Below are 17,262 nucleotides of genomic sequence, written 5' to 3'. Positions count from 1 at the left end.
AGTCTTGCAGTTAAGCCATGTTAACAGAAATTTGAATTATCTTTAATAATATTGTTGTATAAACCCCCAATACCTATTTTAAAATTAAAATATAAATAGATAAGCAGAACTTCATCCTTGATATTGTCCTCTAGTTTCTAGATGGAAGTAAACAATGCATCTGTGCCTTTCTGTAAGTTAGTAACAAAACTACAGCATTTTTTTCTTTATGTTTTATTGTATTTGACAGTTTGTGTAGTCAGAAGAGGAAACTGCTTCCATCACATCTTTAAATGCCTCCTCAGTCAAACAGGCCTAATGAAGGCACTGAGTGCTCTGGTGTCACTGTCTCATCCTTTTACTTACTGACCCCTATCAGAGATTTAAACTGGCATTAGGATTGCACAGAATTTCTGTGCTTTATCCTTGTTCTCTGTTGGGGTTGCTCCTGGTGATAAGAGCAGTTCTCTAGGACAGGAAGAGATTATCAGGTTTGATACCAACTGGGAACAGTTAACCCTGACTTTTATCTGAAGGAAACGCTGTGAAGACATGAATTGCAGGGAACCAGGGGGCATTTTAAAATATTTCTTCCTACAAAGTCATCTTTGTGTTTAGTTATGTTTAGTTTTCCTTATATAAAGTATGAAAGGTAAATCAAAATTACATCAAAATAAAATGCCATTTTCAAATATTATTTATTAACAGGTTTCACTAAGTGCAAAATTTGGCTTTAAGTATGAAGCCTAGTGTGTATTGTATGAGAGTAATAATAAGTTATTAATTGAAAATTGGAATATATTATATGTGTGATGGAATATATGATATGTATTAAGTATTAAGATGTTTCTATAGTTATTATCTAGATATTTATCATAGAGAAAAAAACTATTTTTAAATTAAAAATATTAGAGAAATACATACAAAAGATAAAGCAGACCATATGCTAAGATGAGGTCTTTAAGACAGCCTGAGGAATTTAAATATGTAAACCCTAGTGAATTATATAGTTTTGCTATACAAATATTTACATTTCCATGCCTTATTTTTTTGTCTTTAAAAGCATAATACAGACCTGGCTAAAAGAAAAATTGTGATGAGAAAAACACATTTGATCTTGGACAAATTTTTCACTGCATAATTAGCACTGAAGAAAAGTCTTAATTTTTACATGTTCAGTGTGCTGGACCATCTTTCACCACAGTGTTATTATTAGTTGGGGTGCCCCTACATCATTACTATGTTAGAAAAGCTTTAAACAAGGAGTAATGAACAGCATTTATGATCTTTGGAAGACTCTCTATGTGCCCTTACAGTTTTCCCTTCATTATGTTCAAACTGTCATTAACCTGCCTGAAGTTTTCACAGCCCTCACTTAATTTTATCCTCCCAGGTGCACACATTGTGTAAGACGCTACTGTTTCTGACTGCTCTGTATCACCAGGTGCAAATTCCTTTGGACAGTACTCCTTTTACCAGAGAAAGGCATTGAGCTACTTCCTTTGGAAAATTCTGTTTTCCCATGCACTATCCAGGAAGCATCCTGACTGAGAGACCTTTTTAGCTGGAATTACCAGTTTTCACATCACTGTTTTAGTTAAACCTCTCAATTTCAGTGCTGATACTGCAGCTATTAGATATGCTGGGTGGTCCAAAAATGCCTATTTCCTCACAGTGCTCAAAGAGTAATGTTTTGAGATAGAATCATCTATGACAAATATATTACATTGAGTAATGTGGGTACATTTTTGTATGAGATCAGCCTTGTGAGTAGTTTATAAAAATTATTTCTTAAAAAGGAATTTCTGAAAAAATGCATTTAAATAATTTTTGTGCAATACAAGAATATGAATGTTTTCTTAAGATTGCTTTTCATCCAAGCATGATTTTTGTAGTAATATTCTGTATTAGTTAAGTAGCAACTTTGAGTGGTAAAACCAAAAATAATCATGCAACATGTGCAGTATAGTATTTACCTGTAAAGAAAACTGTGCAGTATTTGTTATACTATTGTACTGCTTATCAATAACAGTCTTTTCCTTTGTGTTTGTTTTTTTTTTTTTCTCCTGACACAATTTGAAACCAATGTCATTACTGTTGCAGTATCGAATGTGGTTTCATAACTGATTATTCTTCTGCTTTGTTATGTGTTACCTGTACTGCACTGCAGTTGAGTGGGATGCTTTAAATTAATGCAATTTAATTTTATATCTTTGCAAAAAAATATACAACTTTACTTAAAAGTGGATTCAGCAGATTAAGCTACAAATTCTATTTACCTTCAAGGAAGAAAGGTTTTCAATCAGTGAAAATGCTACTACTGTGTACAAGATGTCACAAACGTTATCACAGAATCATAGAACAGTTTGGTTTGGAGCAATCTTAAAGTTCATCCAGTGCCAACCCCTGTGCCATGGGCTGGGACAACTTTCACTAGCCCAGGTTGCTCAGAGCTCCTCCAAACTACCCTGAACACTTCCATAGATGGATCATCCACAATTCTCTGGAAAACGTTGATGATGTGATAAATGTCACAAAAGGTTCCAGCTGCCTACTGCTATCATGATAAATTCAAACAGTTCATAATTTGCATTTGGTTTCTGTTAAAAGAAATAAGTGCAGCAACATCCCATCACTACTCATAGAATCACAGAATGGTTGAAATTGCAAGGCATTACCTCTTTTCTGTCACTGGAAACCACTGAAAAAACCTGACTTTTTCTTCTTTGCACTTTCCCTTCATCAATTAGTCATGAGGACCCAGCTCTGTCCTGTCATCACAGCCAGAAAACACTAATAAATACAAACATATGGCCTGGGAAAGAAACAAATTACAGGAAAAACAATCAAAAGAAACACAATATTGAAATAGTGTAGAAAAAAAATCCACCTTTTCTAATAAAATACTATTGGCTTTATTTACATTTCTTCCTGTCAAATTTATAGGTTAAAATGAGAAAGCAAAGACAGAAAAGGTCAACCTTTAACATCATGAAATAAGTGTGATAATTTTGACATATTATGAATGTCAGTTGTAAGATTTACCATTTTTCTTCTTTGTACTTGAGCACATGCACAAAAGGAAATTTACTATGCTACTGCAGTGACTTCAAGGGGATAAGAAAGTTGAATTCTGTGCAGAAGATAAGGTTTATCACATAAAGTCACTTTCCAAAACCATTTCACCAAACTTCCCATAGTGAAGCAGAGTTGAATGCATCCATTGTCTTTTTCTGATGTTACAACAGTGTGGTAAAATGGAGAAATTATTCACCTATGTAATAAATCTACCTATTATTTAGCCCAAAAGGCTGTAAAAATACTTTGAAACAAAAAATTCCATTCTAAAAACATTTTGCTTAAATATATGTTAATGACTTGTTAAACATGATATTCATATTAGAAATTTCTCATAAATTTTTACCAAACAGAGCTCTCTACAATATGTTTTGGTTAATCTTGCAATTAATTTGCTATCATTTAAAGTAGATTTTTAATAACATGTTAGTTACTTTTTTCTTAATAGAAGAACACAATTTTGAAAGAATAAGATAATTTTGGGGTGTTTTTTTGCTTATAATGATTTAGTTATTCATAGATATATATGCCTCAACATCTTTTCTTACTGTCATAAATTTTCATATATGCAATTGTGAAAAGTAAAGGTAGAAAAAAAAGAAAAGAAAGGAGGAAGAATTTTGTGATGCCTCCTTGAGCATGATTTTACATTGTTAAATTTAAATATTTACATTGATAATTAATATGATACATTTTAAATGGTTTCAGAAGTATTTTCATACTATATAAAATGTAATTCATATTGCACAGTAATAACCTGTGAATGAAAAGAAGGCATCATGGCCTTCTTATACCTCCAAGATAGATCCATCAAAGCAGAGTCACAGTATCTGAGTATAATGAAGAAAAAAATTATGTGATATGATGTGTGGCACTGAAATTTGAAACTTGAAAAAACAATTTTTTAGAGATTTTATTTGTTGTTTTCGGGACAGCACTACATGTGAAAATTAAGTAAAGAGATGAAAAGGCTAAGAGTCCTTGTTCCATACAGCAACTATTATGATTTGGGAATGTATGAGAGAGACACAGACACTAGGGAATGGAGGGATGATATCAATAAGAAGGCATACTGTGGAGGTAAGGGTGACAAGTAGGAAAATATGGAAGGGAAAGACTGGATTTTGTTCTGGAAATGTGATACATAGGACAGGAAGAAAGATGGAGTTAGGATCTTGGTTTGAGAAAAACATTGCAGTTTTTCACTTCTGCCTATAAGACAATCATGTAATCTAATATTTGATGGAGAAGTCAGGCCATATTAAATTATTCCAGTAAATCTGTCCTGGAATACATGTAACAATTGAAAATTTGGTTCAAATTGGCATCATTTGAAATAATGTGTTAACAGTTGGCAGCACCTGATAATTTTATTACTAAAATGAAAATTGCTGCTAGTGTGATGGATCTGGACCTGTAGGGGGAATCTTCCTGTCCTAGATCTGATGGCCAGTGTTGGTGATTCACAGGCATACAAAATGATTGAGAGATGTATACAAACAATTTGTTTTATACATCACTAGTGGCTTATTTTGCTTATTTTTATTTAAAATTTGCTGTTTTATTTGGAATTTCTCCTCCTAATTTAAACTAGTTTAGGCAATTTAGAGAGATGTATCAATTCAAATCAGACATTTCTATGAAATTAAAATTTCTTGGACTTTAGTTTGGATTTTATGGTGGTTTTGGGGGGGGGAGGGTTGGGTTTTTGTTTGTTTGTTGTTTTTTTTTGTTTGTTTGTTTGTTTTTTTAATAAAAACAAATACAGGTCTTTAATGTCAAGTGAAAGTCAAAGAAAAATAGATACATTTAATTTCTGCAACTCTGGCAACACCAAGAACCTGAGCCATACATGCATTCATTGCCCAACATTATTTAATGTGCAGTTATCAACATGCTTTGCATCCAGCAAAATGTATCTTATGGAAATGGAGCAATTGGTATGGTGTTTGCATATTAAAAAATAACCCTAGTTAAGGTTTCCAGGAATAGTACTGCTTGCCAGTAGGAGGGGGCTCTTACTCTCCATAAAGGTACAATCAGTCGATAGTGCATCGTATTATTGAATGTGAAAGTCATATTGTAATAAATTTTGAAAGTAACCAAGAGAATGGGGCAGGAGAAAGGAAGTCTTACAAAAAAACGTGGTGTTTTCTGCACTTGCTTTGAAAGAAACATGTACCTCTCAAAACTTTTGAAATCATGGGTTGGGTTCCAGAAAAAAAAAAAAAAAGACCCCTCTGGTTATAGCTGATAATCATGGCAATTAAAAATCAATATATGATGAGTTTCATTTGCTTTTCTATTTGGAAACTTCCTGTGTGGGTCTTAGATGTTTTTCCTTACAGCCACATGATTGCGATAGCAGCAGTAAGTAGCTGAAGTTGTGCAATTCTTGTCTTCCTTTTAAGAATGATTATAGATTAAAATATAGTCACCTAACCACATTTTAGAAGTCTTTCTAATATTATTTCTTCTTGCAAATTAATATGTGACAGTTATTGTACTTGTCTGCGGAGGTTCTTCTACTTTGTATCCAAGGAAGAGCTATTCATTTTAAAATATTAACTTTTGAAAAAAGTATGAGGGAGAAAGTACAAGAGAAAGATAGATGGCTGTTAACTAAATTGTGGCAGAGTTACAAAAAATTGAGGCACTTTTACAGGATCGATGGCAAGGACAGTACTAGATTTGCCAGAGGATGCGGTTTATTAAAGTCCTTGATGATGGGAAACTTATGCCAACATTAATCATTTTAGAGCAAGGCTTCCAATAATATACTGTAGGAAATGTCCCAGAGTCTTAGATCTGACAATCTGTCACATATTTTTATTACATGTTCCAGGGGAACAAATAGCCACATTTTGAAAACCTATGTTCTTAAATTAAGAAGTACAAATCTGATTCTGCACACCAGTTTTCCATTACAGTTGTCTGGACACATGTACTGAATCAGGTAATTTGCTGTATCTAATTTTGTGTATGACACCAAACATACACCAGAGCTGGGTCTTTGTCATCCTTAATTTAATTGCTTTCTGGACAAGGCAGGTGATATATTAGTCTGTTCTTGGATCACTGTTCCTGGACATTATAACTAACAAGGATATCTAAATGCTAGAGACAGCTTTCAGGTCAGAATTTGCTTCTCTTAAATAATCTTCTTATACAGGTTATCCAGAACTCATTCTAATTGGAGTGCCAACCTGTTGGTTTCTCTCTTGCTTGGCAAAATGATCAGCTTGGTACTTAGCTGATGCTGTTACCATAACATTAACTACTCTAAAAGGCCTTTCTAAATTTCTAAATTCTTACAGAATCCTACACACATAGAATAATTTGGTTTAGTTTTATATTTTCATGATATAGTCTTTGTTCCTTCAAGGCATCTTTTTCATTTGGATTGCCTAATATCTCCAAAATAATATTCAATCTTTCACAGCTGAACCTTAAAACCTTATGGACTTTATCACATCCTGGCTGCATCCAGAGCCCCATGGCCAGCAGGTCAAGAGAAGTTATTCTATCCCTCTACCCACCTTTTTTGAGACCCCCACCTGCACTGCTGCATCCAGCTCTGGGACACCAAATACAAGAAAGATGTGGACTTGCTAGAGTCCACATGAAGGGCCATGAAGGTGATCAGAGTGCTGGAACAGCTCAGCTATGGAGACAGCCTGGGAGGGTTGATGTTGATAAGTCTGGAGCAGTGAAGGCTCCAAGGAGACATTTGCAGCACTTCCATGTGCAAAAGAGAGACTTTTTATCTGTAGTGATAGCATAAGGACAATGGTTTTAAATTGAAAGAGAGTTATCAGGAATTAGATTTTAGGGAGAAATGTATTTTAGTTATGAGGGTGATGAGACCCTAGACCAGGTTGCCCAGAGAAGCTGTGGATGCCCCATCCCTGGAAGTTAGGCTGGGAATCCCAGGCTGGATGGGGCTCTGAGCAACCTGGTCTAGTGGGAGGGGTCCATGCTCATGGTAGGGGATTGGAACTGGGTGATCTTTTAGGTCCTTTCCAACCTGAGCTATTCTAACATATTGTGTGCATCTCTTAAATAATATCAATGGTAAATTTTGTAATTTTTTTGCAGTTTGGGGGGTTTTATTTGTTTTGTTTTCAGTGAAGTGCTAAAAGGTCAGATATAAGAAATACCATCAGGGTTGATTTTTTTTTAACAGAGTGTATTCAAATTCCTACTTCTACTTATCTGTTCAGAACTCTAGTATGTCATCTTAACTTTTTACTTTATGTAAAAAAGCTTAAAAGGAACAGTTCATTTGCACCCTGCATTGAATTTTGTCAGGTGTAAATTAATTCTCAGTTACATAGAAGCTAAGCAGAGCACATTATTATTTTTAATGGTTCTAATTTTCTAACTGATTTCCATTGAATCTTTTATTTTTTAAACAATAAATATATTGCATTTAAAGATCCTTTCATAGAACCACCTTCTCATTTCTACTTTGTTTTACTTCATTTTCAATTGATAGAACTTTTTGATAAATATTCTGGTTAATAATGTAATTTGTTTGTTATGTTTTAAAACTGGTGGGATCAGGTTTAGACATATAATATAGTCAGACTTATGTTTTCAAAGACTTGGCTTTAAGGTTTGTTATTTTTCATGATTCTTTTATATTAAACATAATGTGTGTTTATGTTTGATAAATACTAATTCTGTAACCATTAAAGCATACTAAACAGCAGTTAGTGATGAAGAGCATACAAGAAAAAACAAGTTCTCTTTATAAACAAATTATTCCCTTCCAACTCAATTTTTTAGTTTCATAAGAAATGTAAATTATCTTTTGTTTGTATTATTTCCAGAATTATAAACTTTTTGTAAAACATCACTTCAGGCATCTTAATCTGTTCCTCACTAGCAAATCAAAAATAATCAGTTTTAAGATAATTTCTCTGAATGAAGTCATTAGTACACTCCTCTTCTTTTTGTATATTGGAGCTCTTGACTGATGGGGAAATGGCTGCAAAAGCATTTTTACACAGGTTTTTGAGAGGGAAATTACAAAGCTTTTTTTTTGAGGGGAATGCTTTACAATTGTGAGTTGTTTATTTCAGGATATATCTTTATTTGACAGACTTTTAGTCCTACTTGTGGTTTATTGTGTTTATGACTGTTAATACCTGTAGTTTTGTACAGATGGCAGTCCATAACTCACCTATACTTTTAAAATATCAACAAATAGATATAATGGGCCTCCAAAATCTACCTTTAGAAGAGAGAGACATCTGAATTGGAAGTCCCTATTCTCTTGAATGCTTTTATCTGCAGTATAAAAGTGTACAGTACTTTTTCACTTGTAAGTCTTAAAATAGGATATGAGTTTGCCACATGTGTATTGAGCATCAAACCACGTAATGTTATCTAGGAAGGAGGATTTCTCAGATTCAGAGTATCTTTTAATCTTCAACATTCATGCCAGTGTTCATAAATGGAGTGAACTTATTGTGAGAAATTCACATTGGAAAACAGTGCTCACATAAAATTGAATACTACTTACAATCACATTTGGAACCTCACAAAGACTCTAATGAGATTTCCAATCTGTTTGTTGAACATGCTATTGATCCATCTATTGAACATGCAGAAATAAGTTCACACAGTTTTCCTACAAGTGATTCCCACCATGAACTTCATTTCCAGATGAAAAGCCAAGGCTCTGAGCCTTGGTATTCTGAGATTATTGACCATAGCTAACCATAAAACATGCTTATGCAGTTTGCTTTTTTCTTCATATTCTCCACTAGTGTAGGACGTCACACCCTGAAGACTCTTTGATAGTCTGTTCTTTGCATTAAACTGTTTAGCTGCTGAAATATGGGGTATTTAAAGGTCTGTGAAAAACAGGATTGCTAGAATTACTTATTAAAACTCTTGGAGCAGAAAGATGAACTCCTGTGTCTCGTAAATAAATTCATAGCCAGGCAGGCTTTACTTATTTAGATGAAAATGCTTGTTTTTCTACAAAAATAAGGGCTGAACAGTTATTAAAGGAGATGCTGCTGGCCTTGGGCAATGTAGCAGCTTTGATCTGTGCTTTAAAATTTCTATTGATAAGTTCTTTTTGCTCAAAGTCTATATGCCTAGATGCAGCAGCAGCATATGTCATCAAAAAAGTTGTGCTTTTTGACAGAGGCAAACAGGAAGAAGTTGAAAGTGTGCACTTCAGGAAAAAAAAAAAAAAAAAAAAAAGAAGAAAAAAACCAGTTGTTTTTAACGATTCCTGAAGCTAAATTTTACTTCATACTAAAGATGCTCAGTTCTGGTCTCTGATACACCTATTAGGAATTTTCTTGACTAAAACTAATCTTTATGTGAGAGGACTAGAATATATTTTCCAGAGACACATATGAAAACATTTGAGCTATTTATCAAAACATATATATATTATATATGTGTGTATTTATCTTAGATATTAAAAATAGATACCATTGCAACAGCTGTAACTGATAATTCTCTTTTGGAATTAAAGTATTGAGAAAGTTTCTGTGAATAAAGAATTTTTTTTAGTACTGTTAAAAGATAGTAACAATAAAATTAAGAAATAACACAATTAATATTTTTTAGAAAAAAACCCACTATTCAGTCAAGAAATAAGAAGAAGAGGGGAAAGTCTACTCCCTCTCATTTTATAGTGATCACTAAACTTCCTGCTCTCCAGAGAAATAGTGAGTAGAAGAGATAGGTTGTCACTTAGTGGCACTATGGTCTGAAGATCACAGTTAGTTTGCGAGCCAACTATTTCCTCTGTGTCAGACTCAGTATTTGGTATATGTTTAATGCAGAGATTTCTTACAAACCAGTAATGTTTGTAAGAAAAACACACCATCTTTTTCCTTGGCTATAGCTTGATAATTTCATAAGGAACTTATACAAAGATTGTCCTAAATAATGTACACACAATATATTTTTTGCAGTAGGTAGAATACATTGTAACTTTTTTTTGTATTCTTTTGCTATTTTTTAAAGTTTGATTTCCACAAATAAAGATTTATCTTTAAAAAGATTTCATAAAGTATAATAAAGTCCCAGCCAGAAATGGGTGAAGCCATAACACAAGAAAATTTGAGGAGTGAATGTAATTACTCCATAGCAAAAGTAGACACTATAAAATCAGCATGTGAACAGACAATGTATGTTTTAACTCGCCTCCCTTTTTCATATGAGGGTCTGGCTGAAGAATTTGTCATCTTCAAGAGGAAACACTCTTCCTCATTTCTGAGAGAGTGTCTTTCAAGGGCCTGTGGTTGCCTAAAATTAAATGTATTTGACAGGTATTCTCTTTCCCAAGAAGTTCAGCTGAAACCATTTAGGAGAGGAGAAACTTACCAAGAAAAAAGCCCAAGGAACTCATGGTTGAATACTAATACTTCCATGTTCCATAGTAAACTGACACAGCAGCCAGTTGAAATTTCTCAGTGAACGTGAAGGCTTGGGTATTAGTATACAGTTTGTTTTACTAAACTGGTTAATAAACTTGTGCATTACTTCCTTTTTCCAGATGCTCCAACATTCGTGTCAAATCAAACCATGTATTACTCTTGGGAAGGCAACCCTATCAATATAAGCTGTGAAGTGCTAGCAAATCCATCTGCCTCAGTTCAGTGGAAAAGAGGAAAATTAGTTTTACCTGTAAAAAATACAACTCATCTGAAGACCTACAGTACAGGAAGAAAGCTGATTCTGGAGGTAAGACTTCAAATGGAAATCAGTGTGGTGGCAGAACATAATTTTGTCCTCAGTTTGGCAGCACTGTGAGTAGTGTAGAGTGTATTTAAGGCTAAAACCTACAATTTAATAAGTAACACTTCTTAAAAAAAGGAACAAAACAACAAACAACTATATATGAACTGATCTATCTACACATTTCTTATGAGTAGTTAGATAATAAATCTTATTTGAATGGCTTATGCTCACTTTTCCAACTACACTACACCCAGGAAAAATATAATTTGCGTTTCTTGGAAGTAAAAAAAAAATCTATAAATAGATATAAACTAAAATATCAATCTAAGACTGAAGATTAAAGTGACTGCCTCATAGGTGCTTGGGGTTTACAAAAAAGTTTATTATTTTTGGGGTTTTTTGTTTGGTTTTCTTTTAATTATTGCTTAAAGGTGAAATTTAAAGATGAACAATGTCACTATGTTCCATTATCAGTTTTCTTCATTTGAAGTTGAGAAGGGGGAGTCAAACATGAAAAAATGTGTATTTAGGTCTATGTTTGGAGAATACACTAGATATATTGAAGTAAGAACACATCTGCATATTGGTTAAGGAGAACATACTTGAATTTCTGATCTAAATATATATATATATATTTAATAAGCAACTAATATATACAAAGTGTATTCATTTTAAAGATTGCTCCCACATCTGACAATGATTTTGGACGGTACAATTGTACAGCCACAAACAGAATAGGAACAAGATACCAGGAGTATACACTTGGTCAAGCTGGTAAGTTAAAATTTTGTTTCCTTTTCTTTAAATAGTTTTTCCAACTTTAATCAACATTAAATTCAGATACACTATCCTCAGTTTATTTTATTTGGTGGAGTGTTTGCAGATAATTTAATTTTCTAAGAGCTGAGCTGCAAAGTAAAATAAACCAGTTCCCTCAGAATATGAATCTTCTTTTGATTTAATTTTTAAGGCCTTCTGAAGCTTGAAAAAAAATTAGTCTAACCTTTTTTCCTTTGCTCTTACTATATCCTACGTTTATAACAATGCATTTTTAAAACTTCAGCAGAGAGACATATGGTTTGCAGGCAGTAAAAATAAGAAGGAATTAGGAATTTTTTTTCCTTTTTCTCCCTCATATTTTTTTTATAAAACAACAATGAAAAGAGACTGAAATACATCCGCAAAGAAAATCTATCTCCATTTGCACTTTTAGTTATTTAAAAGTAGAATTTGACCGGAGTGCTAGATTGAAATAATTTAAGCTCTGATATATTCTATATCCTATTGTTACAGAATGTCTGAAAATTTTTATGTCCTTCTATTGTTGTTTAGGCAAATAGAATAATCTGACTGTATGTTTGTTCTTTGGCAGAAATAACTATTAACTGAGACCAAATGAGAATTTTTTAGCAGTGCTTTCAATTATATTTTCTTGTGGAATGGACTAACACTACATATATATTTTTTTCTTTCTCATTAAGACACATATTCCAAGTGATTCTGAATGTCTTAGTTGCAAGTTTTGGTCTAGATTTTTTGAGGGTTTTTTTTGTTTGTGTTGTTTGTTTTTGGTTTTTTTTTGGTTGGTTGGTTGGTTGGTTGGTTGGTTTTGGGGTGTTTTTTTGGTATTAAAAAACAACTTTAGACTCCTACCAGGAATACTTTTAGGGGAGCATTTAGCTGAAGCATGCACACCCAGGCACAGGGAAATCCTCTGACCTGGCCTGCTGCTATTATTTGAGAACTTTTGCTCCATAGGACAATTATTTTCTTTTGGCATCTCAGGAATTATAAAACACCGCTATTTATTAATAGTCTTCTTAGAATTTATACACAATTTTAAAAGTTTTTCCCATCATGTCTCTAGGATTCTAGCACACATTCCTACTATAATATATCTTTTGGTTTTGAAGAACAGTGAAAAGTGCTGAGCTTCCTAAAATAGGAAAATGTGGGGTTCAAATTTATATGACACACAATTTTACATCACTTAGAAGATCCCTTACCCTTCATTTTACAACTTTTTTGGGGTGTTAGCTGTGGTGTGATCTTACCTTCCTTCAACAGCAACATTTGACCACCGAGAAAGAGCTTTTTTTGAAGCCATGGACATAAATCACATGAAAGTAAGGAAAATCCCCCACTTGCATTCCACTGGGGTCTTACCTCTCAGGAGAGAAAATGATGAGAAAATGTTGTGGTTGCCACTGTGTTCTTTTTTTCATAACTGTGTATACATTTCAACAGATATTCTCCAGAATGTTTTTTTTTTCTTAGATTTGTAGAATATCTCACAACACATGATACTACATGATGAGTATTTTAGCTATGTATATATCCCCTGCTCTTATAATTTAGTAATTAATCAATTTTAATAAAGAATATTAGCATTGAAAAGTTAATTGAAAAAACAGAGGATATTTTGTCATTTTACTTCAGGAAATTCACACATGAGCATTTCCTTCCCTGGAAATGCAAGGAAAAACAAATAAGCTGTAATTTTTTTTTTTTTTTTTTTTTTTTTTTTTTTTTTTTTTTCTTTTTAATACAACTATATAAGAAATTTTACTGATGCCACTTTTTTAAACAGATTAATAGTCTCTACTTCTGCAATGTTTTGCTTATATTTTTTTCAGGCAATTCTTCAGGAAACTCGATTAACACTTAAAAAATATGTATTGTAGTTAAAAACATAAAAAGGGGAATGAGGATAATTAGAATTATGGGAGGAGATCATGTAAAGCATGAATATCCTTATATGGAGATATTCTAGATAATGATATTAAATGCAGAAAACAGAAAAGCAGGTTTATTAGTAGTGATAATGAATAGGGCTGGAAAAACTGGATTTGGGGTGTTGCTGTGCACTATTATGCACTACCTGCTATGCTCTACTTACAGTAGTGTAATACATAATATTCAGTGTCCTGAAATATTGATATTTTTAGCATTTGCCTCTAAGTAGACTTTGTTTTTGGAATAAAACCCCAAACATGTAATTCACTGTTACAAGTTTTGCATTTAAACTGGCATCAGCTAGAAATGGAAAATGATCAGGGACGCAGAAGATAAAACCACTATAATAGATACAGGTATAAGATGTCAAATGCAGCTTTCTCCCTAGTTTTACTTACCTTGGTCGCTTCATTCTGGTTGATTAGGAAGTCCTAATGATTGATATTTTCTATATTAAAACCTATAAAATCATTTCATGCATTTCAATGCAGCCTGCTTTGTCTCCTGGCTTTGATTGCAAAAAACAAATGCTGGGGCATAGAATGCTTTTACAAAGGCTCTGTCAGGGAAAAAAGCTGGAAAACAGTTTTAAGGTAAATTTAATCACAAATAATGATCATTTTGCTAAATAGTTTTCTCATTAAATTCTACAGGAATACTTGTTCCTTCATGTTTCATTCAATTTTCTGCTTTGCTGGATTTTAGTACAATCAAACTACCTTTTTTTATTAATTTACTGCTACTTAGAAAGTTATGATACTGTCAAAATTCCATTGTCTTTATTCCTGTTGCCTTCCTTAAGAAATTAGACTTATTGATGATTTTAAAAAGGAAGATTTATTTCAGAACTAATGCGCAATTTACAGCCATATTTGTATGACAGAAAAACCATGACTGTTCATTTGGATTACACAGAGCTACTGAATCAGACTGAATTCCATTTAAACCTTTCAAAACAACTGAGAAGCTGCAGAGTATTTGAGGTTTCATTCTGGAAGGTGATGGCCTGCTTAGAAACTCCAGAGTTTTGTGGAAAGCTTAATCAGATGTGCCCATGACCTGACTGTTGTGATCAACTTTTAAAAATAACACACGGGCGATCTCCTTTTTCATTACCCAAGCTTTTAAAATGTTATGTGTGTAACATATGTAATGTGAAAAAAACCACAGTCACTTGTTTACACTGCAAATTAGTTGCTTCATGTCAGCACAACAGCCACAACTTGGATTTTAGAGTTTTATTTACACTCTAGTTTTAATCTAAGTCAGGCTTAAATTTTGGCAAGCCAGGTCAGCTTGGAAGGTTGCCCCAATGGATCTCAGAGGCTGAGGTGAGCACAGATATTCCTAGATTTGTCCAAATCTAATTTATGCATAGTTTATGTGAAATATCACTTTGCAAGGAGCCAGTATGAACTAGAAAAGCATTCTTCTGTTTAATTGAGATCTCAGTATAATTGTTTCAAATGTTTCGTGTAGGTAAGTAGAAAGACACATGGCCATCAGTAATTAATGATTATGTTATTGGAATAGGTAATTTAATATCTTAAAATAGTAAATTTTAAGGTTGTGACACATAGCTAAATGAGAATTTTGAAGGTTTCTCTTTTTTAAAATATTAATGTAGATTTTTTACATAGCTGGATGTATACCTGGGCTGAATCTAGAGCCCCAAAAAGTCAACTATTATTCACCTCTATGGATCTCATAGCCTTACTCTTCCTAGATTTTCCTTTCCCCTTCTTCCTTGTATTCTGGGACTTAAAATTCCATAGTGTTTAAAAGCCCTACTGTGGGCAGGAACACTTTTCACTACACCAGGGTGCTCAGTGTCCTGCCCAACCTGGCCTTGAGAACTTGCAGTGATGGGGCCATCCACAGCTTCTCTGAGCAAATGAGAGATGCTACATCTGCTACAGCTGTACGATTTATCTTTTTCATTTCTACAGGAATATTACAGGGAATTAAAAAACAAAAAAGTCGATGATGTCATTAGATACTCAGAACTCCTACACCACTTCATTAAATTAGATATTCTTTACGCATCCTGTGTGCACAGAAAGTCAGTGAATATAGGCAATAATGACAACAAAAGCAAATGAAGACATGGGAAAGACCATAATTGAGCTACACAGAAAATGCACCCTGTAACCTGTTTTATGTTTTAAGTCATGCTCAAAATATGAAAAGGCTAATTGACAACTGACAAAGACTACGAAATTAAATTTAGAAATTTACTTCTCTGTAGTTTTGATGCTGGTACTTTCCTGCTGGTTAAAGGATGTTCCTTTTTTGACCAAGTATTTGCATTTCAACGCAGGGAAAAGATAATCAAAGTAGTAAGACTTAATTTTCCCTGGAGGATAGTATAATGAAAAAGAAAATCATATTCTGCCAAAAGCCCATTTGTCTCCAAAAATATATGGGCAGACCTAAAATCTAGCTTGCTGTTCTAAAACTTGCTGTTCACATAATAGCAGCATCAGCTAAAGGATTTTTATTTAAAAATTAACCAAACAGCAACATATTTTCAATTAGAATAGGTATGAAACTATCAACATAGCAGCAGTATTTTGCTTTGTGTGCATGTGTCTTATTTTAATTTATTATTTATGTATTTATTTGCTAGCTATGGTCTTGTTTACTAAATGAATGCTTATTTTTCCTGAACTCTCAGAGATTTGGCAAAAGAAATATATGCAGATGTAATATTGAGGTTTTTCCCCATTCTGAGAATGTACAAGCAGAAGCTATTTCATAGAGATTTTTGACTCCAGAAGTCTAGTCCCCAGCCTCATCTCTTTCCTTGCCAGGGTCCTGGTGCTATTTAGATTCAGCATTTAGACATAGTTATTTTCAGTCAATATATATGCCAGATGTACAGAAAGAGGAAAAGCTGGAGAACTGCAGTAGCAACATACTGACAGGAGACAAGAGCTGACTGGAAGATCAATCCCAGAGCCCACTACCCACTCTCACAGAATCATTTCCTTTTCTCTGTTTATACCAGGGCTGCTAAACTCTGAGAGGGAGTTATTTTCTTCCATAAAGCTATCAAAAAATAGCTTGAAAAGAAAATCCCCAGTGATAAAAAGTGGTCATTTATTGAACAAGTTTGGTCATAATTTAAGGAGACTTTACACATCAGTGGAGGCAAATATGAACTAGTAATTCTATGTGTACTTCTCTATAAGCTGTGATACTGTTTTTGGAACCAAACCAATTCTATTTAGGCCATTGGATCACAAAGTCCATTTGTGCAAACCAGCATTATGTTCTGAGTACAAAATAGATGAGGTGCAATTTTACACCTATTGTTTGGGGATACTATTTGATTTTATTTTATTCTTGTCACGTTCCAGTGTGGGGAACTGTGAGTTCTTTTAAAAGTAGATGATGTAGAATGAAATTAAGTCAACCACGTCAACATTGTACCTGAGAACCGTTTGTTGGTATGGACAAACAAACAAAAAAAGGAGCTGCTCTACTAAAGAGGGCTAGAAAAGACAGGAGGAAGGAAAATGGAAAAGGATGAAGGGGTGGGGGAGGGAAGAGAGAGAGAGAGGGGAGGCAGAGACCAAAGCAGGCATTAGCACCAGAGACAGGGACGTGGGGGCAGAGCAGGCAGGGAGTCAGTCAGGGACACAGGGAGGCAGGACAGACACGAGGGTGAGCAAGAGCCAGTGAGGGCAGGACAGCCAAAAGGCAGGCTGAGGCCAGGGCAAGAAGCACACATCAAAGGACTGGAACCAA

The 17,262-nt window shown here is 33.8% G+C and overlaps 1 protein-coding gene across 1 annotated transcript in view; it reads left to right on the top strand.

Annotated features, from left to right (window-relative positions):
- NCAM2 (neural cell adhesion molecule 2) overlaps positions 1-17,262 on the top strand; it is a 140,664-nt gene that overhangs the window by 55,898 nt on the left and 67,504 nt on the right. The window contains exons 10-11 of the mRNA XM_053969832.1: positions 10,589-10,776; positions 11,451-11,547. Coding sequence (XP_053825807.1) covers positions 10,589-10,776; positions 11,451-11,547 — 285 coding nt within the window. The remainder of the gene's footprint in view (positions 1-10,588; positions 10,777-11,450; positions 11,548-17,262) is intronic.

This window comes from Vidua macroura, chromosome 2, assembly GCF_024509145.1.
Source record: "Vidua macroura isolate BioBank_ID:100142 chromosome 2, ASM2450914v1, whole genome shotgun sequence".
NCBI lineage: Eukaryota > Metazoa > Chordata > Aves > Passeriformes > Viduidae > Vidua > Vidua macroura.
This window is presented reverse-complemented; position numbering and strand designations above follow the sequence as displayed.